Genomic DNA, 22,696 nt, shown 5'->3' with positions numbered 1-22,696 from the left:
AGGAGATCCAACCAGTCCATCCTAAAGGAAATCAGTCCTGAATATTCATTGGAAGGACTGATGCTGAAGCTGAAACTCCAATACTTTGGCCACCTGATGCGAAGAACTGACTCATTTGAAAAGACCCTGATGCTGGGAAAGATTGAAGGAGGGAGGAGAAGGGGACGACAGAGGATGAGATGGTTGGAGGGCATCACCAACGTGATGGACGTGAGTTTGAGTAGGCTCTGGGAGTTAGAGATGGACAGGGAAGCCTGGCATGCTGCAGTCCATGGGGTCACAAAGAGTCAGACACGACTGAGCGACTGAACTGAACTGAAGAGTATTCCATTGTAAGACTTCATAAAAATGTATTTGTCTACTGTGCTGTTAACAGACATTTGGGCTTATTTCCAGGTTTTTTTTGCTATTATGAAAAATGCTATTCTGAACATTCTTATACATACTACCTGGTACACACTGTAAAAAATAATCTGGGAGTTAAATAGCTGGAACACAGAGTATGCACATCTTCATATTCACTAGATAACATTAAAGTGTTTTCTAAAGGACTTATATTAATTTCTATGGTCACAAGCAATGTGTAAATGTGCCAATCACTCCATGTCTTTGCCAATATCATATGTCATTGGAGTTTTACATTTTGGCCAGTCTGTTAGGAGTTATGGTAGAAGTCCTCTAAAAATGACTGCCACCAATTTCTTCCTACTTATACACATATGCCATTCTTCAAAACTAAAGGAGGAGTCTATTTACCCTCCTCTTGAGCATGGACTGGACTGTGACTTGCTTCAGCTAGCAAAATGCAGAACAAGTGTCAGTATGCGTGTTCCAGCCTCTAGGAGAACTAGCAGCTTTAGCTTCCTCTCACTGGAAGCTAACCACAAAGACAGAAGTCCAACCACCCTGTGACCACTTGGCTGTGAAGAAGTCTATGCCAGCCACACTATCAAGCCACGCAGAAAGACAGAGAGGAACTTTTCTGATATTCCTAGTGGAATTTGTGGCTTCTGTCTTGTCCCTGGTCTTAAAAGGAAGAATTTCAATATTTTGTCATTAAGCTCAATGCTTGCTTTAGCTTTTTACAGGCATTCAAGTTTTAGAAAGTTCCCTTTTACTACAACTCTGCCAAGAGTTGTTTTTTTAATCATTAAGGAATGCTTAATATTATCCAGCATTTTTCTGCACCTCATGATTTATCACATTTTCACCTTTAATATATTATAATAAATTATATTAATGTATTTTTAAAATATTACTCTCTCCATGCATTACTGTGAAAAACTCCACTTCATCATGATGCACTATTATTTTTATATATTACTGGATTCATCCTGCTAATATTTTGTCATCATTTCTACATTTATGGGCAAGACTGATTTGTAATTTTCCTATCTTGTGCTATCTTTATCAAGTTTTAGCATCAATTTAGCCTTCCAAATAAAGTAGGGAGTGTTCATTCTTTAAGTGTGTTCTGAAATGATTTGTGTAAAACTGAAAATTTTTTTTCACTGAAGTTCATTAAAAATCACCCAAAAAATCATCCAGAGCTGGTATTTTCTTTTTCCAAAGACCATTCCTTATTTCATCCATCTTTAATGATTATAGGAATATCCATGTTTCTAATTTTGTGAATCAATTTTGCTAAGTTATTTTCATTAAAAGACTTTCATTTCATCTAAATTTTCACCCTGTTGGCATGAAGTTTTCATAAAACTCATTTATATTTGATATTATGGTATCTATGACTATCTTTTTTCATTCCTAATATTTTTATTTTTAATTATTTTCTTTTTCTTTTCTTGTATTTTTTAACTTTACAATATTGTATTGGTTTTGCCATATATCAACATGATGAATCTCAGCAGAAGCATGTCCCATTAAATAACCTCTTCAAAGAGCCAATTTTGGTTCTGTTGATCATCCAACATTTTTATTTTCTATTTCATTAGTTTCGGCTCTAATTTTAAAATTATTTTCTTCTTCATACTTTCCTTGGGTTTATTCTATTTTCTTTTCCTAAGCTTAAGTTGGAATATTATCTCACTAATTTTCATACTTTTTTCTTTCCATGTATGAGCCTTAAGAGCATATATTTTCCTGTCAGTATCACTTTAGCTCACTCTCTCTAGTTTGATACACCTTGACATTATTGTACAGTCTTAAATATTTTCCAATCTCCATTATTATTCCTTGAACCATGAATAACTTAAAAATGTGTTTCTTAATCTCCAAATACATAAGTGTTTCCTAGTTATCTCTTTTTTTTATGTCTTACTTGCTTTGTGAGTAGAGAACATGGTCTGTTCTACAGTATTCATTTGAAATTTGGTGTATCTTGCTTTACGCACAGTATGTAGTCAGTGATCATATATGCATTCTGTATGAAAGTGAAAAGTGAAGTCGCTCAGTTGTATCTGACTCTTTGCGACCCCATGGACTGTAGCCTACCAGGCTCCTCCGTCCATGGAATTTTCCAGGCAAGGGTACTGGAGTGGGCTGCCATTTCCTTCTCCAGAGGATCTTCCCAACCCAGGGATTGAACCTGGGTCTCCGCATTGCAGGCAGACACTTTACTGTCTGAGCCACCAGGGAAGCATTCTGTATACTATGTGCTTAAAAAGATTATGGATCCAACAATTGTTGGGTGCAATATTCCATATATGTGCATGACATTTGATTACACTTTTATTTTTAGAACATTTCTATCATCTTAATATGAAACTTTAAGTAGAAAAGTCACTCTTCATTCCTCATCCTCTACACCTAGCCCTAGGCAACCAATAATCTACATTATGGATTGGCCTTTTCTGGGAATCTCATATAAATGCACTCTTCAATATACATACTTTGTCACTGGCTTCTGTAACATACACAACATTTCAAGTTTCATCCATGTTGTAGCATGTATAAGTACTTCATTGCTCTTTATAGCTGAGTAATATTTCACTGTATGAATATACATGATTGTTTCTATCCATTCACCAGATAATGGACACCTAAGTTGTTTCCACATTTTGACTATTAATAATGCTGCTTGATCATTCATGTACCAGTGTGTAGAGACATATGCTTTCATTTCTCTTGGATATAAACACAGGTGTGAAACTGCTAGGTCACATGGTAACTATGTTTAGCTTTCTGAAGAATTTCTACCTGCTTTCCAAACTGACTATACAATTTTATTGGAGAAGGAAATGGCAACCTACTCCAGTGTTCTTGCCTGGAGAATCCCAGGGATGGGGGAGCCTGGTGGGCTGCTGTCTATGGGGTCGCACAGAGTCAGACACGACTGAAGTGACTTAGCAAGAGAAACATATAAGGGTTCTAATTTCTTTAAAACCTCACCAGGACTTGTTATCATCTGTCTTTTCATTCGTCATCATTCCAGTGAATATATAGTGGTTATCTCCTTATGGTTTTGCTTTCTCTAATGACTAAGATGTTATCAAATATCTTTTTCCATACTTATTAGACATTCATATATCTCCTTTGGACAAATGTTCTGTTAAGACTTTTTCTTTGCCTCTAAGATTTTATGTCTTTATTTTGATGCAAATAGAGAGATTTCATTTTATTTATCCTATTTTGGGTATTTTAAGACTTCTGAATTTGTAGACTGATACCTGTGAAAATTCTCAGCTTTTATCTCTTTTATCTCTTCAAATATGGCTTCTGAATAATAACTGTCCCTATTCCATCTCTCTTTCTTCAAGAATTTGGATTAGATTTGTGCTAGATCTTCTTATTCTATCTTCTATGCATCTTTAATGTTTTCTATCTTTTTATCTTTCATTTAATTTCTTCTGCCCTATTTTCTAGTCTATTAAGTTTCTCTTCTGCTATGACCACTCTGCAATTAAATATATTTCTCAAACTTTAAAATTTCCATTTTTATATTTTTCCATTTCTAAGTCATTTTATTTGCTTCTTTCTAAATTTCCTTGGTATTTTTATAGCCTCTTGCCCTTTAGCCATATTTTCAACTCCTTCTTTTATTTAACATACTGCTGCTGCTAAGTCGCTTCAGTCATGTCCGACTCTGTGTGATCCCATAGACGGCAGCCCACCAGGCTCCCTCGTCCCTGGGATTCTCCAGGCAAGAACACTGGAGTGGGTTGCCATTTCCTTCTCCAATGCACGAAAGTGAAAAGTGAAAGTGAAGTCGCTCAGTCGTGTCCGATTCTTCGTGACCCCATGGACTCCAGCCCACCAGGCTCCTCCACCCATGGGATTTTCCAAGCAAGAATACTGGAGTGGGGTGCCATTGCCTTCTCTGATTTAACATACTAAACATACTTATTTCATAGTGTTTGTTTTAAAATTTCAATTTCTGAAGTCTTCCCTTCTAGTTCTGCTGTTCATTCTTTCTACTGGCTTTTGCTTACAGTGGCTTGCTTTCTTAAAGGTTTTGTAAATTTTTTTAAATTTTTACTCACATGTTTTGGAACTTTCTCTGGAGAAAAATACTGAGGGGTCTTAGTTGAACATGTGGTCCTTCAGAACATTTATCTCAGCCAATACCTGGGCACTACCAACCACGGGCTCCTTAAACTACATTCTATACTGAAAGTTCTTGGATCACCTCACACTGCACATCTGCCTAAGAGCCAGCTGTGGTGACAGATTCTCACTGCTAGTTTTTTTCACCTTTATCTTGGCTCAAAGACTTAAAATAGGTAAATAAATGATTTTCCCTGGAGCCCCTTAGTCTAGGTGGGAGGAGAATAGAGTGGGCAGTTTATTTTTACTTTATTCCTGCATTAAGAGTCTAGCTGTCTGGGATCCCAGCTTTACGTGGTAGTGGGATTCCTGCTTGGCTCCTCATTTTGAGCAGGCTCAAGCTTCTGTCACTTTCCTTCAGTGTCACTGTGACTGTGAAAACTAAAGCTCAAGTTCATCTGTCTAGCAAAGCCAACAAGAAGACAAAACCAGGAATCTCCCTGGTGGTCCAGTGGTTGAGACTCCACACTCTCGATGCAGAGGGCCTGGGTTCGATCTCTGGCCAGTGAACTAGATCCTGGATGCCACAACTAAAGATCCAGCATGTCACAATAAAGATCCCATACGCTGCTACTAAGACCTGGAGTGGACAAAATAGTTAAAAAAATAAAGAAGAAGATAGAACCAGGGCTGTAGTTTTCACTCTAGTCCCCTGCTTTGGCTTAATCTTGGCCCTTCAGATTCTTTCTAACTTCAAAGTTCATAAGTACATTTTAAATTGTATGTTTTTAAACTATATTTGATCCATCATTTTTGTCCCAGTAATTGAAACTAGCTAAATAAGAACCAAGCTACTGATAACTACTGAGCATAAACAGAGTGAGATGCTTAAAAAGAAGTGAGACCTCCATCTTCAGAAATTTTCAGGGTTCTGCAATTAACTATAAAAGTTGATATAGAACCCCACTTGCAGGGTGAACCCAGACTAGATAGGGGGACATACAGGTTTCATTATACTTGCCACACCTACAGGTTTGGTAATGGCTGCCCGGAAGGCAGTCTTGAGAAGAATTCTGAGTATGCTGAAAAGTTCACTAAAAAGAACTGTGGGAGATTATCAATGAGCTTCGAGTATGTGTGTCTGGGTGGCAGCACTACTCAAGTCTGTGCAATCCATGAAATACATTATTTCTTTGTAATTTAAGAAATCACGAGTCTATGATTTTTAGCTACAACAAAGTAAGTCCTCTCCCTATAGCCCTCTCTTTTTCTCACACACAAGGACAGAATATAAATAAAATGAGGAAAAAGAGAAAATTATGAAATGAATTAAATCTTTTGTGATCAGCAACTACTCAAGGAATAGTTGACATTACAGTATATAGTTGATTCAACATATGAAACTGATTCATTTGAAAATAAAACTCAAAAAACTTTCAACTCTACATGCCAAAACAATGATGATATTTATAGTAAAGAAAAAAAAGCTGATTAGTGCTAACGTCTACAAATATCGGAGTAGAAATCTCATATGGGAGTGGGGTATTGAGAGAGGAATGTGAAAGAAATTAACATCAATGGAATGGTATTTAATAGGAAGGAAGACATGGCAGGTTCTACATATAGCTACTTCATTCAATAAAAATAGATTGATAATGATAAAACTATCTCAGTCTATAAATATTAATAGGCAGTTGCTTTAAATAACTTGCAGACTATCACTGCCGTGAGATAAATTTTAAATATTTTATGCAGACAATAACAGGAAAAAAAGTTTTTCTAAGGGGAATATAGTTGTGGGGTAAAAAAATCATATTCTTCCATAAAAATATGCCTTTGGCTTCTTTTATAGCCATAAACTCAATAAAAATGAAAAGTGATGCAATCAAACATACATAAGAACTGAGGCTGGGGAAGGTCTGTCTCCATGATGGGAAGAAGAAAAACCAATCGGAATTACATCACATGCTTTATATGAAGTCCATGTGGACATCACGCACACTTCATCTCGCCTGAAAGTTCTTCTACCACTTACATCTGTGACACAACTAACACCAATAAAACCTACCTCGCCAAGGAAAACAGCTTCTTTTTCACTGCAGATATGGCCCTCACATCTAGAAAGTGATGTGCTTACTATCATGCAGTTTGGGTTATGAGGTTTGTAATCCATCAGAGGTTAATAAGAAAATGTGTTACAAATTGAGAATAATGGAGGAGATCTAAGACAGCAGAGTAGCATCTTTGGCAAACTCTGCAGAGGGAGTGGCTGACAGAGAAGTCCTGGGGTCAGTAGATGAAAATGTGTGAGTCTAGGAACAAAGCCTTGTATACAACAGGGGATGCCATCATTCTTTCCCTAGTAGGAAAACAATTATTTATATGGTACATCCCATTCTTAAAGCCTTAACAGTGCTGCTGAAGGTAACCCATGCTTTTCATAGCCTTTTACATTCTGCCCTCACAGTTTGATTCCTCTAAACCTTGTGAGTATGGGTAGAAATTGGACTTTCCAACGGGGAGAGTTGCACAGCTTGGGAGGTCTCCGAGTCTCAGTTCTCAGGGACAACATGCATGTGCCAAAGGGCTTCAAAGATGCACGTCTTTTCATCCTGACTATGTCTGGTATCCCAGGCTTTGCACAAGTTGCGATTCTAAACTCTGCCTTTACATTTTTAAAATTCACCTTCTACTATTTCAAAAATGTTATGTCATGGCTATTTATGATATCATATTTATAAAAGCAATTTAGGTCTTCCCTGCTACTTCATCTAATCACAAAGCTTGCAAGAGGCCCTACCAGTCCTAGTCATCTGCTCAGCAACAAAATGGAAGCGCATGCTATTTCATGGGACTGCTTAAAATACTTCCTTTCCCTCCAACCTACTGTCTTTACTCATTTTAATAATTAATCCAAGCAGAACTCACTTTGTGTACAACATTGTTTCTTTATCAAATTCTCAGCTAATGTGGAAGCTCCAATACTTTGGCCACCTGAAGCAAAGAGCTGACACATTGGAAAAAACCCTGATGCTGGGAAAGATTGAAGGTAAAAGGAGAAGGGGATGGCAGAGGATGAGATGGTTAGATAGCATCACTGACTCGATGGACATGAATTTGAGCAAACTCCAGGAGATACTGAAGGACAGGGGAGCCTGGCGTGATGTAGTCCATGAGGTCCCAAAGAGTCAGACACAACTTAGTGACTGAACAACAATGTCAATTTTTCATTGAAACATTTAAAATTATTTCAACACACTTCTATCTCTGAAAATGAGTCTGTATATATCACTATTAGCTGCCTTTATTGTATATTTCTGGGGAAGGAAATGGCAACCCATCCCAGTATTCTTGCCTGGAGAATCCCATGTACAGAGGAGCCTGGCGGGCCACAGTCCATAGGGTTGCAAGAGTCAGACACGACTTAGCGACTAAGTGATGATTGCGATTATCTATTTGGAGCAAATAGTTACATACAAAAATTGAGATTGATTGAGATTAAGCCCTGCTAATGACAAGAAATCAAATGCTGAGTTAATTGTATCACCAATGGGTCATGCAAGTACTTTTCAGCTAAAATTTCAAAAATATAAGCAAATGAGAACATAGATACTCTAGGAGGTATTTTTTAATGATTAGGTTGACTTTAAAACTTTTAAAATCTTTTTTTTAATTAAAAAAAGTAAGCTTCCAAGTAATTAAGACAGAACACATTTAGACCTCTGTTAAAGTAACAGATCAGTGGGCACTGCCAAGCCTGGCACCTTCGTAAACCCTGAAGATGCCTCTCCAGAAAACCTGGTAAAAGAAAGGGCACTCTTAAGCTTTCTATATGTTCATTACAAGCCACAGGCAGAAGTAACAATATACAGCTGCAATTTTCAGATTTAGTTTCAAAGAGTTCTAGTCCCCTCCTTGTGCAGCATTTCATAAGAATTTCTGAAGTGTTCCTCTACCATGACTCTGAGTTTTTGTGAACTATTAAAACAACAGTTTCTGAAGTCAACTGTCCCTGCATTAAACTTACCATTTTCTGCTAGATGGGATCCAAAGTCACCTTATGATTTCCGTTTCTACCACCACTTCAGTAAACCAAATGAGTTTAACAATTACATTTCCATTTCCCAAGTACATTTCAGAATCTCTAGATTTTTGCAATTTAAATCTAATATTTATTTTTTGAAAAAGTCTGTAATTTCATATAGACTTGAGTTCTTCCTACTTCCTTAACTGTATAGAACTGGGGATAGAATGGTGTTTTCACATATCCTTCTAGGTATGCTCAGACACAGATTTGAGTTGGCAATCTTCCCCAGACCTATCACTGTAGTTTTACCAATCTGATTATTTTGACCAAAACAGAAAACAAAACACTAACTTTAACCTTGCACAACTTGCATTATTCCAGCCAGAAATGAACTCTCCTCCCACCAAGTCTTCAGGGTGGTGTTTTGAGTACATTTCTTACTTTCCCAACTAAGTGGTAAGGATTGGGAAATGGGAAATATTTTGAACATGCACAACTTTTAGTGCCCCTTTGGGGACCACAGAGCTCAAAATCCACCATTGAAAGCTTTATCCACATAATCCTGCATATAAACAAAAGAATTCAAGAAACTCCAGTGGTGACACTAAACAGTTTCCTTGTCAATGTGTGTAAACAACTATTGCACAAATTAACTCCTCAGATATCTGTGATGTTCACAAGCAACACATTCATACAAACTTTGTAGAAAAGTTATCCAAATAGGCTACAATGGACCATGAAGTACACTAGCAATTCAATTTTCAGTTCAGTTACTCAGTCGAGTCCCAACTATTTGTGACCCCATAGACAGCAGCGCGCCAGGTTTCCCTGTCCATCACCAACTCCCGGAGCTTGCTCAAGCACATGTCCATCGAGTTGGTATTGCCATCCAACCATTTCATCCTCTATCATCCCCTTCTCCTTCTGCCTTCAATCTTTCCCAGAATCAGGTCTTTTCTGATCAGTCAGTTCTTCGCATCAGATGGCCAAAGTACTGGAGCTTCAGCATCAGTCCTTCTGATGAGTATTTGGGGTTGATTTCCTTTAGGAAAGTGAAAGTCACTCAGTCATGTCCGACTCTTTGCGACTCCATGGACTATACTGTCCATGGAATCCTCCGGGCCAGAATACTGGAGTGGGTATCCGATCCCTTCTCCAGAGGATCTTCTCAACCCAGGGGTTGAACCCAAGTCTCCCAGGTCTCCTGCATTCCATGTAGATGTTTTACCAGCTGAGCCACCAGGGAAGCCCAATCCTTTAGGATTGACTGGTTTGATCTCCTTGCTGTCCAAGGGACTATCAACAGTCTTCTGCAGCACCACAGTTTGAAAGCATCAATTCTTCAGTGCTCAGCCTTCTTTATGGTCCAACTCTCACATCTGTACATGACTACTGGAAAGACCATAGCTTTGACTACAAGGACTTTTGTCAGCAAGGTGATGTTTCTGCTTTTTAATATGCTGTCTAGGTTTGTCATAGCTTTCCTATCAAGAAGCAAGCATCTTTTAATTTCACCAGCTGCAGTGATTTTGGAGCCTGAGAAGAAAAAAAATCTGTCACTGCTTTCACTGTTTCCCCATCTATTTGCCATGAAGTGATGGGACCAGATGCCATAATCTTAGTGTTATGAATGTTAAGCTTTAAGCCAGCTTTTTCACTCTCCTCTTTCACCCTCATCAAGAGGCTCCTTAGTTCCTCTTTGCACTTAATAAAATTATTAATATATTTGATTATATTTCTTCAATAATATTGGATATAGTCATTGCCTACTTTTTTGACTCGGGTGCTTTAACTGCAGAGTTTTGTTTAACATTTTGAGTCACTCTCTAAGTTTTGCAGTGCTGCCCCCACTTCATAGATGAGGAAAGTGTGGCTGAGTGACTTAAGTCACTCCTGAAGGTCATGCAGCTATCAAGGGCAGGTTAGAAATCTGCCAGAGTCTGCTTCAGTCTTCAGCCTGCACTCTTTTCACCTAACTCCTTTTCTCTCCTTGAACATCCTTCCGACTTGACCACTCTGGGAACCCTTGAAAGTAACTAACCATTAAAAGTTAAAACCAGCTCAAGGATTGATGGTGCCTCAGAAGACTGTGAGATAATAAAGGCCATCACTTGCTTCCTGAAGACCATATACATGTTTTATTCACCGGGACACAATCTATATTGAGGGACAGAGTTTACAAATTTCAAGGCATTTTCAGTTGTACAAGTGGCTTGAACTATCTTCCACTGATATATGACAGGATAGGGTGGGGAGGAACAGTTTGAGCCAAAACAATCATTTCCCCCAATCTTCATGGATTCACTCAGATCTGTACATCTGGTCTTCATTCCTGGAGTGATCTGGCCATTGTCTGCAGGCCACCCTACTACTGTGTTTGTGGCATGTCAGCTCAACTCTCTAAGAGGAAAGGACTGCAAAAAAGAAACCAGAAGGGAGGACTTAGCAAGGAAACCTGCTCTGCATTTTGTGGCCATCACTAAAAGCAAGGGGTTACATTCAAATACACTGGACATTCTCCTTCTCATATCTCTACTCCTTGATGAAAATTTTTAGTCAAAATCTCAACATTAACTTACAGATGGAAGTTGACAGAAGTATAGCATGGTTTTTGTTTTTCCTAGAGAAACACATGTACACATACATACAGAGTAAAGTAAACACTACATATTATTTCTCTCCTGTAATTTTGCAAATTCTCTGCAAAGACTATCCATGTATTTTACAACTGATAAAAATCATAACCATTACTTAAGCAGTTATTCTCTCCACTTCCCACTGCCTTCTCACAGAAGTGTGCATCACTCAACTCTGCTGCATTTTATAAGGCAACAAACAGCAAAACCTAGAATAAGAACAGGGGTACCTAAGAGGAAGTGGTAGGAAAAAAATAATTTTAATTGGTGTGGTTATTGTTTTCAAAAATAAAATGGCTTAAATAGAGGAATAAATAAAAGTATTTTGAAGTCTCTAAAGGCCAATTGGGCTGCTCATAAATTAAATAATTCTGCATATATAAAAAGAACAGATTTTCAGGTGATGTATCCATTTGCAACTCAAAGTTTCATTTTGAAAAATACAAGCCAAATTCTTTAAAACTAGCAATACTGATAAAAAAGTAATGGAAACGATTACTCTAATAATATTTCATAAATATTCCACAGCAATAGGTAACAATAATAACACTCAACAACAATGTCTCACATGACTGAATGCTTTCTAGAGATCAGTCAAGGGAGTAAGTATTTTAAATGCATAATCTCCTGGAATTGTCAAAGCGACCCGATGATGAAGGTATTTTTCTTTTTCTTATCAGTATTTCATGGATGAAGAAACTGAGGCTCACAGAGATTGAATATTTTCAGCAAATTATAGTACTGGGACTCAAAATCAGTTCTGTCAAATACTATATTAAAACCAAAATATCTTCATACCACTCAAATCAGTTAAATTGGCTTCCAAGATTAACACCTTTCATCACCTTCCAGGGATGGGCCAGAAATTTGGCAAAGATAGAAACTTTTAAAAATAGCAAACTTACGAAATCTCAGGAAATTTGGAGAGCAAAGACTATTAAAAATAAATGTTAATTCCCAAGACAGAGGGACACTGAAAGAATTCATTAGAAAATCCTGAACCCCTTAGTAAGTAGAAATTCTACCTAAAGTTTTACCTGATTTTTCTGGAATCTATGCTTTTGAACTAAAAAATTTCCTCATTCTTCTTTATTGTCCATATATTTCATATATCACATAAAGCAGATTATGTGAGTATTTGGGGAAAGTATGTATATAAACCATAACTTTCCAGTCACATTAAGAATATAAAAGTTTATAACTTTGGACTATACATACCTTGGTTTTCATGAACTTGGAGTGACTTTTGTAAACCTCTATTTGTTTTATCTCTTCTTCACGGTCCTCAGTGTTCAACACACCATTGGCTTTTAACATCTGGATCTCATCCTCAAGATCCCTTATGTTTCGCTCCAATGAAGCGATTTTTGTGTCCTGTTGGTAAAAAAAAAAAAAGAGAGAGAGAGAGGGAAAGAAAATTGCTTTTTCAATATTACCAAAACAATTACAGAAAGCAATTTATTCAATAATAATAGATTAACTATGGTGTACACACAGCCCTGAATTCAGAACAATTTACTTTTTTCACCTCTGAAGATCACTTGTGAGATTATTTTTTAAGCTCCCAATAAACAGCTTATGTCAGCAAGACAGAGAGTTACCTAGATATGTTTGTTGCATATCTAGCAATCAAATTAATAAAGAAATAGTGATAAAAAGTGATCTAAAGTGTTAAAAACAAAAATGACATTTAAGAAGACAAATTTACAATTTCAGAGACAGTTTACTAGTGAATATTTTCGAGTCTACTTGTACACACAAAAACGGTTTGTTCATGTGTGTATTTTGTGGCTAGTTTTATAAGGCATGCTTGGAATTTGACTGTGAAAGAGAAGGAAATTAAAATCTACTAATGGGGGAAAGGATTCTCATCTAAAATATAGACATAAGTGAAATTAAATAACTGAATCATGACTTAGTATGACTGACACACTAAATATTGAAAATTTATAGCAACTGGAAATAATATATCACATCATGATTTACTTGGCAAGCGGACAGCTTCCTGTGTGACAAAAAAAAAATCACTATCTTGAAGGGCATTTCTTACCTATTGATTTACAGAGTTAAAAAAAAAAACTAGAAATATTACACTCAAATGCGGGGTTAATTGAAGACAAATCATAGATAATTTTCTTTAAAGAAGGAAATGACGGATTCCACACACAAGGTAGAGCGTAATAAGAAATGATGCATTAGAAGGAGAGGAGAGGAGAGAGGAGATGCATTATAGAGGGAAAAACAGTTCTTCAACCTCAGGTATTAAACTCAAATCAGTGCTTGGAATGAAACACTCTGGAAGTTTGATGTCAAGTTTTCTCACTGTCACATCTCCCTGCCATTTTATTGTGTAGATTCAAGGAGGTTATATTACATTTGCAATTGGAAGTTAATGAAAAATGAGCCACTAACTCATTTTTTTTTTAACTAAATCATTTTTTTTAGAATCTAAGAAACTAAAGAGTTCTAAAAGTAAAGACAATGAATGGGCTATTCTATTTATAACAACTCAGAAAAAACTTTAACAATTATGTGTGTCCTGATTTTGTGGCTACTTTCTATTTCACTTTCCTATATTACATGCCCACTGGCATGTTTCATTATCATGAACATTGCCATCACTGTTAAAAAGGAAAAATGAGAACCAGCAGCAGCAGCACTGAGCTCCACTGTGTTCCCATACCTGGGTGCTCTATGTGCTGAAGACACACACACACACACAAAAAGCAAGAAGATAAAAGAAAATGATTTTGAAATTTGCAACATTATTATGGAATATTACATTCCATTCTGTAGTATTTCATTTTCCTTTTAAAATAGTATTTATTGTATCTTTTCAGTTATAAAAGTAATATACTGGAAATTCACAAAAAATGGAGAAAATTCCCTATATTTCTATCATCCAGTGATAACTATCATTTTTTATTTATAGCCTGCAAGTCTTTTTCAATGTTAGATGCATATCTGGTAATCTTGTATATTGCCAATTTGAGTGAGGAGAATGTTAGAGACTAAATGTCTAGGTGCCTTCAAAATTTATATGCTGAAGCTCTAATCCCTAATGTGATTATATTTGGAGAGGAGGCCTTTGGGAGGTAATCAGGATTAGATGGAGTCATGAGTATGGAACCCTCATGATGGGATTAACGCCCTCATAAGAAGAGATACTACAGAGCTTGTTTTCTCTCTCTGTCATGTGAGAACAGAGCAAGAGGGTGACTCTCTGAAAGCCAGGATTCTCACAGGAATCCAACCATGCTGGCACCCTGATCTTAGACTTCCAGCCTCCAGAACTGCAAGAAAATAAATTTCTGTTTTTTTAAGCCACCCAGCCTGTGGTATTTTCTTATAGCAGGCCAAGCTGATAAATGTAGGGAGTCCTTCTTAGTGATTCATTCGAATTCTAAGCTATGCTAACTCCATAGATAAAAAGAGCAGCAATAATGAAAAGGCTATGGAAAAAGAACTTTTACAAGTTCTTAAGAGCTTTTATAAATAAATGCCCCTGCTGCTGCTGCTGCTAAGTCACTTCAGTCGTGTCCGACTCTGTGCGACCCCATAGATGGCAGCCCACCAGGCTCCCCCATCCCTAGGATTCTCCAGGCAAGAACACTGGAGTGGGTTGCCATTTCCTTCTCCAAAGCGTGAAAGTGAAGTCACTCAGTCGTGTCTGACCCTCAGCGACCCCATGGACTGTAGCCTTCCAGGGTCCTCTGTCCATGGGATTTTCCAGGCAAGAATACTGGAGTTGGGTGCCATTGCCTTCTCCGATGAATAAATGAGAGTCATTTTAAATCAACATTTTTTCTGACTATAAAATTAAGCCATGCTCATTACAGAAAACTTGAAAAGTCACAGAGATAATTATGATATCCACCTCAATCTCATCACCCAAATATACCCACTATTAACTATTTTATTTACCTCCCATGAAGCCATAAGACTATATTATTTCTTTAAAACATAAAGATATCTATTAAAACATTATCATTAATCTATTAAAACATTAATGTAGATTTCTGCTCTTTACTGAGATACAAATTTTTCAGCATTTACAAATATCTAAGTATAATTTTTACAAGAACTTACCTGTAAGTTAAGTGTGAAAGAAATAGACAACATTCCTGCTTTTTAATATAAAATCTCCTTTGATTTCAGATTCAAGTCTAAATTGACATATTTATATGTATACATATGTATTTATACATAAGTATACACATATGTATATAAATATATGTGTACTGAAATATACTTTGTAGTCCCATATTTTAAACTTTATTTCTTGTTGCTGCTGCTGCTGCTAAGTTGCTTCAGTCGTGTCCAACTCTGTGCGACCCCATAGATGGCAGCCCACCAGGCTCCGCCGTCCCTGGGATTCTCCAGGCAAGAACACTGGAGTGGGTTGCCATTTCCTTCTCCAATGCATGAAAGTGAAAAGTGAAAGGGAAGTCGCTCAGTCGTGTCCGACCCTTAGCGACCCCATGGACTGCAGCCTACCAGGTTCCTCCGTCCATGGGATTTTCCAGGCAAGAGTACTAGAGTGGGGTGCCATTGCCTTCTCCTTATTTCTTGTTAGCACTTGTTAAAGTTTCATCTCAATCATGCAGGCAAGGGGAAAAGCAACCCTCAGCTTTCCTCTCAGTCAACTTCTAAGAGTTTAGTTAGCAGTGACCACAACTGCTAACTTCAAAATGGGTTAAAAGGAGCTTTTCACTGGACTTTTAAAAATTACACATTGCTAAAGAAAGATCAGAATAAAGTCACATAGAAACATAGAAAATCCTTTTGATCTATACATATCTGAGTTAAAATTTCACCAAATTAATAAAACACGTTTTTAAAATAATATTTTAATTTTACTAATTTTCTTAAATTAAGCAGCCTCTTTTTCCTCCCAAACTTTTTTCTTTTAGTCACAGATGTGCAAGAACATCAAAAGAAAATAATGAAAGAAAAAAGATGATAGAGAAATGGGTATTGTAGAAGTTACTTTAATAAAGATCTATTTTTTTGTCCTTATTGATATTTCTGTTCTTACAGTAAGAAGTCTATTTCAAGAACTCATAACCAAAATCACAAGCATGGAGAAAAGGAGATGGAAGAATATCAGCAAGATCTAGGGAAGAGAAAAGATGCAAAATACAAACATATTAGATGGTGCATTGATTCTGCCCAAGAAGATATTCAAAATGCTGAGCCAGAGAAAGACATGAGAAAATATAAGCATGAAAAATTAAGGCAAAGAAAATGACTGCCATGGTCACAGCTGCTCCACTGCTTCAGTTTCAGGAATTCAAAGAGAACAATTTTTTTTTTCTTTTTCAAAAATCTCTAAAGCTAAGATAAATCACTAAAAACATGTGTTTAAGGAAGACTATAGAAGAAAACTATCTCACATGTCCTGATATGGCTCAATGTGGTACATAAACATTGCCTTTCAAAACAGAGGGCTTTCCTGATAGCTCAGTTGGTAAAGAATCAGCCTGCAATTCAGGAGACCCCGGTTCAATTCCTGGGTTGGGAAGATCTGCTGGAGAAGGAATGAGCTACCCACTCCAGTATTCTTGGGCTTTTCTTGTGGCTCAGCTGGTAAAGAATCAGCCTGCAATGTGGGAGACCTGGGTTCTATCCCTGGTTGGGAAGATCCCCTGGAGAAGGGAAAGGCAACCCACTCCAGTATTCTGGCCTGGAGAAGTGAATGGACTGTATGGTCCATAGGGTTGCAAAGAGTCGGACATAACTGAGCAACTTTCACTTTCAAAACAAATACAAAATGCACATGCTCAGTAACTCAAGCACTAGTGTACAACGGAGAGAAAAAAACTTAAGTGAAGACATCCTCAAAGTGGAATTTTAGAAGGTAGAGCAATATTTTACTCTCAATCACCAAAGAATCTTCATCAGAATATCTTTACATATTATCTATAATGGATATTTTAAAATAATTTATGTAGTGATTTTCAAATACTCATCTAGATTGTGTTTCACAAAGAAGCAAGCTCTCAAAGCAGATAATTCTAGGCCTTCCTTAGAGACAGAGAAAGTGAAATAGAAACAGCTTTTCCTGAAGTTCACAGAAACCAAATGCTCTGTGAAAAGGGGCCTGCAGGGTCAAGTAAGTTTGAGAAATGATTATTGGGGATTCCCGATGCATATTAGCATTAATCATTCTGCAAGGTCCTACAGCAAAGCATTCTATTTACTTTGATTTTTCCAGTGTTATTACTCTAGAAGTCAATTCTTGGGGGGAAAAATAGAACTTTAATGATCACGTTAAGCTCAGGGTTATATACTGAAGAAAAGAGTCAAAACAATGATTTGGATTCTTCAAAAGAAAACTTGCCATGATTACCCCCAATTTAAAATAATTGAGGGCTTAAATATTCACATCACCTTGTCAGCTTCTGTCACTCAAGTCAGTTACTGAGAGCCTGCTCTGAACCCTGAGCAGTGAGAGAACAGGCAGACTCCCATGCTCCCTGAACTTGCCGCTCCATGTCTCAGGTGACATTTTTCAAGTAGTCTTGGGATAGGAAAAGCATGAAATTGTTTTGCTTTTAAAGACTGCAGGAATGTTAAAGATTGCAGGGGCTGAAAACAACTGAAATGTGTTTCCTTCATTCCCCATGAGTTAGAAAAAAATTTCTGAATTGAATAGCTCTCTAAGTCATTTCTTTCCACATACTCATAAAATACTTGTAATAATACTTTATTTTATACATACAGATCATAACTCCTACTGAAAGATTCATGTCCAAGACTATTTTATATCCATCATCCAAAAGATGCAAAATAGTTATCTGAGGACCAACTCTTTGCGACCCCGTGGACTGCAGCCCGCCAGGCTCCTCTGTTCCTGGAATTCTCCAGGCCAGAATACTGGAGTGGGTTGCCCTTCCCTTCTCCAGGGGATCTTCCCAACCCAGGGATCGAACCCAGGTCTCCCACACTGCAGGCAGATTCTTCACCAGCTGAGCCACAAGGGAAGCCCGAGAATACTGGAGTGGGTAGCCTATCCTTTCTCCAGCGGATCTTCCCGACCCAGGGATCAAACCTGGGTCTCCTGCATTGCAGGCAGATTCTTTACTGTCTGAGCCACCAGGGACACCCTTCTGATGGGCAAACAATAAATCACTGGAAGTGAACCCCTAGCAATCACCTACCCAATGGGCCCAGCCTGGTAATTCTGGAATCAGCCATGAATACTAGCAAGCACACGAGTGCAGGGACTATAGCTGTGAGGATAAATGTCAGGTGGAAAGACTAAAATAAATTTATTTCATCTCTGCTTTATTATATATATATAATATCTTTGGATATACATAATCTTTGGATTTTTCTAGGACATGTCTGCTATAGTTGATAGTAAATTTAGATACAAGAAGTTCTCTCAGTCATTCAACAAATGCATACTGAGCATCTGCTGGGTACCAGGCACCAGATGTGTGAGATACCAGGTAGATGTGAACAAGATACATGGGCACCCTTCCCTCTCTACCATGGAGCAGTCTATATTCTTGTTACACCGTTTAGTCTACAGACAATAGCACTGACATCACCTGGGAGCTTTTTAGAAATATAGACTCTCAGGCCACAGCTCACAACTACTGAATCTGAATCTGCACTTTCATAAGGTCCTTGTGTGACTTGGGTATTTTAAATGAATTTAGGTGTCCAGCTTACACAAAGGACAAGACTAATCAATGTAAAAGAAACAAGAACAACTTTACTGGTCAATTACATTTATAAAAACATGAAGCTATTCTCCAAAGATATCCAATTTGGCCTAAGTGTACAGCAACTCTAGGAGTACACTTTCTGGAGCAAATTTGCCAGTAAGGATGTCTTTATTATCCTTTTTGTGTTTGTCAAACATTATGTTCCTCTTAAACACCAAGAAACAGATTTCAACTCCTGTCTAGGAACTGTGAACACTGAAATGGTGAATGGGTGGAACATCAAAAAAGCAGTATCATTTAGTCACAAAAAGTAACAATTATGTTATTGCTGAGTGTCACAATGTGCTTTCCTTTCAATTACAGGAAGAATTACTAGTTTCATTTTAATATCTGGCCAAGAAAGAAAATACAAGTTTTTTTTGTTTGTTTTTTTTTTAAAGAGCATGGAACTCTCTGTGATCATATAACAGTCTATAGACGTTAATCAACAAAAATAGGGCCGAATGGGTTAAAGAGAAGATGTGATCTAATGTTCAGGAAACATCCTTACATAATTATATTACGCTTTATTTAGAATAAAATTCTAGACTATTATTACTGGATACCACAGAGGCCCTTGAAGGCTTAACTTTTAAAAATCATCTAGTTGCAGCTGCAAACATAACTGAGCAGTCTTCAGTTCAGTTATCTGAGTAATGCCCTGCTTTTTGAAGGATTTATTGTGTGGGGTTCACCGTGGTTATGTGAGCCCAAGTTAAGTACTCCAGAAAGAAGTCAAGTTGGGCCTAAGGCATGTTAGGAGAAAAAAACAAAATTTCAAAAACTCTTCTTCCTGAGCCTTATCAAAATATACAAAGATGATGACCTAGATTAGAAGATGACAATAGACATGCTGTTTTTTCATGTTGTTTTCTTGTTTGTCTGTTTATTCAGATGGTATCTAATTCTTTAGAACAAAATGTACAAGCACAGAATTAGGTTGGGCTAGTTCAAAGTAAAAGCAGTTAGGGTGCTTTGATGTTTCTTTTCATGGTCTCACTGGCCTACTTCTGACTCATTCTTCATGAAATCCACTCCCTAGGAATGCATCATTCCACTGTACTGTCTCTGGGCACATTACTAATGACCCTCAGGGAGAAGATGCATCGCTAGTGGTTCTTGACGGACACACTGTGACCTCTGAGGTTTTCGTCTCCATGTATTAATTTGTTGTGGAGGTTAACAGACTCGTGTCTAACAAACAGAGCTAAAATAAAACAATCCAACTAACTCTTGCTGCTGCTGCTGCTGCTAAGTCACTTCAGTCGTGTCTGACTCTGTGCAATCCCATAGACAGCAGCCCACCAGGCTCCCCCGTCCCTGGGATTCTCCAGGCAAGAACACTGGAGTGGGTTGCCATTTCCTTCTCCAATGCATGAAAGTGAAAGGTGAAAGTGAAGTTGCTGAGTCGTGTCTCACCCCTAGCAACCCCATGGACTGCAGCCTACCAGGCTCCTCCGTCCATGGGATTTTCCAGGCAAGAGTACAGTCACAAACCTGAATGCACACCCTGCTTCAGGTTTTTATGTCTTTGGGCAAAACACCAAGCTCCCCTTAAATAAGACCATGCTCAAGAGCAGGTTATGAAAATTACAAGTGATCTGTAATGCATGCAAAGTATCTATCATGAAACTCCCTCAGGAGAATAAAGGGTTGCTGTTATAGGCCAACAACAGTATAGTAAGTCCCTATCCACTCCCAGTTCCGTGACATACACATGTAGAAGACAGTAGCATCTATTTTCAATCCACCTTAATGACTATATTCCTAACCTTGCTAATCCTATAACCTGAGGTTGTGATGAGAATAGAATGAGTGACAAGATGCACACCTTCCAGGATAATACCTACCACACAGTAGGTCCTCTATCAAGATTCCCTTCCTTCCTCTTTCTAGCTGAAGCATGTATCTATTTCTTTTTAACTCTCTGCTCAACTTCTTCCCCGTTTGGAAACTACATTGCCCCAACTCCCTGTGGTTTTAGTGGGGTTTTCCAGTATGACCCTTGGTGACAAGCACCACCTCTGGATACTGAATGATCCAGGGGTGAACTCATTAAGCCATCAAGGCCAAACAGAGTTCTTTGAGGGAACTGACACAAAATCAAGGACCTCTCCTTTTCTGAGATTATGAATGATAAGAAAAATATGGGTCTGTGGCTGGTTCATGTCTTCTTTGATATCATGTAGTAAGAATCTGCCTAAATAATGGGGCCCTTATAACATCATTTGAACAGCAGATGTATGATACATCTGAATCATATACTCTTCAGAATATTAAAATACAATAGCAGAGTTTCAGTCACTTGTAACTAGAAAGCATAATATACAAGAAATAGTGCAAAAGATAATACCAAAATATAGTTAGATATAGCCCTGTGTAAGAACACAGAGAAGTCAGAAATTAAATTTTAATTAATATAAGTTAAAGGAATAAGAGAACAAGTATGGACTATGTAGGGATTCCCGGGTGGCATAGTGGTAAAGAATCCACCTGCCAATGCAGGAGACATGGGTTCAATCCCTGGGTTGGCAAGATCCCCTGGAGTAGGAAATGGCAACCCACTACAATATTCTTGCCAGGAAAATTCCATGGACAGCAGAATCTGGTGGGCTACAGTCCATGGGGTTGCAAAGAGTTGGACATGACTGAGCATGCACACATGGAATATGTATCAAGGAGGAGTAAGACAGGACTGATTAAAAAGTATAGATCACTTTTAGTTGCATTGGAGTAGGAAATGAAAGAAAGATGGAGATGAATTGATAAGCACTCTTCAGAATCAAGCTAAGAGTGTATACTTGAGTTTGGGAATTATTTATAAGCTGGTAAAAAGAATGCAATAAGATGGCCTTGGAGCAGTTAATAATAAAAACCTCAGTTTTCAATTCAATCCCAAAGAAAGGCAATGCCAAAGAATGTTCAAACTAACACGCAATTGCACTCATCTCACATGCTAGCAAAGCAACGCTCAAAATTCTCCAAGTGAGGCTAGAGAAGGTAGAGGAACCGGAGATCAAATTGCCAACATCCACCAGATCATAGAAAAAGCAAGAGTTCCAGAAAAACATCTACTTCTGCTTTATTCACTTACACCAAAGCCTTTGACTGTGTGGATCACAACAAACTGTGGAAAATTCTTCAAGAGATGGAAATACCAGACCACCTTGCCTGTCTCCTGAGAAATCTGTATGCAGATCAAGAACCAACAGTTAGAACTGGACGCGAAACAAAAGACTGGTTCAAAACTGGGAAGTAGTGCATCAAGGTTGTTTACTGTCATCCTGCCTATTTAACTTATATGCAGAGAACATCATGTGAAATGCCAGGCTGGATGATGCATAAGCTGGAATCAAGATTGTGGGGAGAATTATCAATAACCTTAGATATACAGATGACACCACCCTTATGGCAGAAAGCAAAGAGCAACTAAAGAGCCTCTTGATGAAGGTCAAAGAGAGTGAAAAAGCTTACTTAAAACTCAACATTCAAAAAACTAAGATCATGGCATCCAGTCCCATCACTTTATGGCAAATAGATGGAGAAACAATGGAATCAGTGAGACACTTTATTGTCCTGGACTCCAAAATTACTTCAGATGGCGACTGCAGCCATGAAAGTAAGATGCTTGCTCCTTCAAAGAAAAGCTCTGACAAACCTAGACAGCGTATTAAAAAGCAAAGATATTACTTTGCTGATAATGGTGTGTATAGTCAAAGCTATAGTTTTTACAAAGTCATGTATGGATGTGAGAGTTGGACTATAAAGAAAGCTGAGTGTTGAAGAATTGATGCTTTTGAACTGTGGTGCTGGAGAAGACCCTTGAGAGTCCCAGAGAGATGAGATCAAGAGATCTCCCTGCAAGGAGATCC

At 37.8% G+C, this 22,696-nt stretch overlaps 1 protein-coding gene across 6 annotated transcripts in view; it reads right to left on the bottom strand.

Annotated features, from left to right (window-relative positions):
- ERC2 (ELKS/RAB6-interacting/CAST family member 2) overlaps window positions 1-22,696 on the bottom strand; it is a 1,001,125-nt gene that overhangs the window by 665,333 nt on the left and 313,096 nt on the right. For all 6 annotated transcript variants that reach the window (XM_044934212.2, XM_025272988.3, XM_025272991.3 and 3 more), the window contains one exon: window positions 12,325-12,480. In XM_044934212.2, coding sequence (XP_044790147.1) covers window positions 12,325-12,480 — 156 coding nt within the window. The remainder of the gene's footprint in view (window positions 1-12,324; window positions 12,481-22,696) is intronic.

This window comes from Bubalus bubalis, chromosome 21 (assembly GCF_019923935.1).
Source record: "Bubalus bubalis isolate 160015118507 breed Murrah chromosome 21, NDDB_SH_1, whole genome shotgun sequence".
Classification (NCBI taxonomy): Eukaryota; Metazoa; Chordata; class Mammalia; order Artiodactyla; family Bovidae; genus Bubalus; species Bubalus bubalis.
This window is presented reverse-complemented; position numbering and strand designations above follow the sequence as displayed.